The 1636-nt window shown below is 38.9% G+C and overlaps 1 protein-coding gene across 1 annotated transcript; it reads left to right on the top strand.

The window, feature by feature from the left end:
- The first annotated feature begins 583 nt into the window (after positions 1–583).
- LOC127746700 (uncharacterized) lies at positions 584–937 on the top strand. The gene has a single exon (XM_052260694.1). It carries the CDS (start codon positions 584–586, stop codon positions 935–937), a length of 354 nt encoding a protein of 117 aa, XP_052116654.1.
- Positions 938–1636: the final 699 nt, after the last annotated feature.

Below are 1636 nucleotides of genomic sequence, written 5' to 3'. Positions count from 1 at the left end.
TCTCTAGCTAGTAACCCATAATGCCATCCTCACGAATTTAGAAAGAAGACGTCGACACTTGACCACTGACGATGCCTGCCCTCAGTGCCGGAACCAGGAAGAATCTACCATGCATGTCCTGAGAGACTATTACTATGCAAACAGCATATGGCAAATGCTTAACCCCCCTAATTGTAGTAGTTTTTTCGTCAGCACAGACCTCAATGAGTGGTTTATTCAGAACCTCACTTCAAACAACAGCTGGGCCGGTCTCTTTGGTGCTGATGTGTCATCCATTTGGTACTTTCGGAACAAACTTGTCTTCAATGGAGAATCTGTTGTGACCACCAGTGCTGTGTTCCAAATCCGGGCTCGGGCTGAAAAATTCCTGAAGGGAGCAAATAAGGACCTAAATCCGCGAAGCGTACAAGCTTCTAGTGTCTGTCTTGTAGGATGGACTCGTCTTATTGGTGATAATGTCAAACTTAATGTTGATGGATCCTGATACTCTGATAGAAGCAATGCAGCTTGTGGGGGAGTGTTCAGAGACTCGGAGGAAAAATTCTTGAAAGGATACTCCTGCAACTTGGGCACCTGCTCAATCATGCACGTGGAACTTTGGGCAATCATTCACGGGATGAGGATTGCCACTAGGAACAGCTATCAACACCTGGTTGTGGAGTCTGACTCTGCTGCTACAATCAAATTCATTAACCAGGGTTGCCCCCCAGCACATTCATGTGCACCTCTGACTCAAGACATCCGAAACCTTGTGGCACGCTTTGAACACATTACTTGGAGTCATGCCCTTCGTGAAGCAAATACAGTGGCGGATCTCCTTGCCAAAAAGGGACAAGACCTGGACCTTGGCTTACACATTTTTGATATTGCCCCTCCGGACATCAGCTATGCCCTGCTCGGTGACAATTTAGGGACCCTTAGAATTAGAGGGTCTTAATCTTTCCTTTCAGTTTGTTTTTTCTTTCCTGTTTGGCTGGTTTGCTGTGTTTTCTTTTCCTTTCTCTCCTGTTGCTGGGGTGTTTTAACCCCCCGTAGATCACAAAAAAAAAACTAATGTTGCGTTAAATGGTTATTTATTATCGATAATAAAGTATAACTAGCTGACTAAGAGCCAATCAATATACGTGTGAATTTAGGAGTGTTCAAATCTAAACTGATCCAAATTAAACTGCTCATCCAATCTAATTTAAATCGAAAATTGATTAAAACCGTACTATTTTGGATTTGATTGGATTCTATTTTTTGCAAACTGCTGGATCGGATCGGATCGGATTTCGGATCTATTTTTCATAACCGATCCAATCCAATCCAAACCGCTCAATTTGTTATACATTTTTCTATTATTCATGTATTATTATTATTTAATAAATATTTTATGTTCAAAATATTATTTATTTTTGTATTTTAACTAACCTATAATTTTATTTCTATTATTATGTTATCGTTAGCTTTTTAAGATATTGTTAAGACTTGTTATGTTATTGTTGGTTATTTAAAATTTGATGATGAGATTGGTTATATGTATTTAATTTTTTTATTTAAAAAACTGCAAATTCAAACCGATCCAAATCGCTTGTAATCAGATTAGATTTCCAAAAAAAGTCCATCCAATCAAAACCGCATCGCACATAAATTA

The sequence above is a fragment of the Arachis duranensis genome, chromosome 4, assembly GCF_000817695.3.
Source record: "Arachis duranensis cultivar V14167 chromosome 4, aradu.V14167.gnm2.J7QH, whole genome shotgun sequence".
NCBI classification, from domain to species: Eukaryota; Viridiplantae; Streptophyta; class Magnoliopsida; order Fabales; family Fabaceae; genus Arachis; species Arachis duranensis.
The sequence above is the reverse complement of the archived record's forward strand: the minus strand, read 5'-3'. Positions and strand labels throughout refer to the sequence as shown.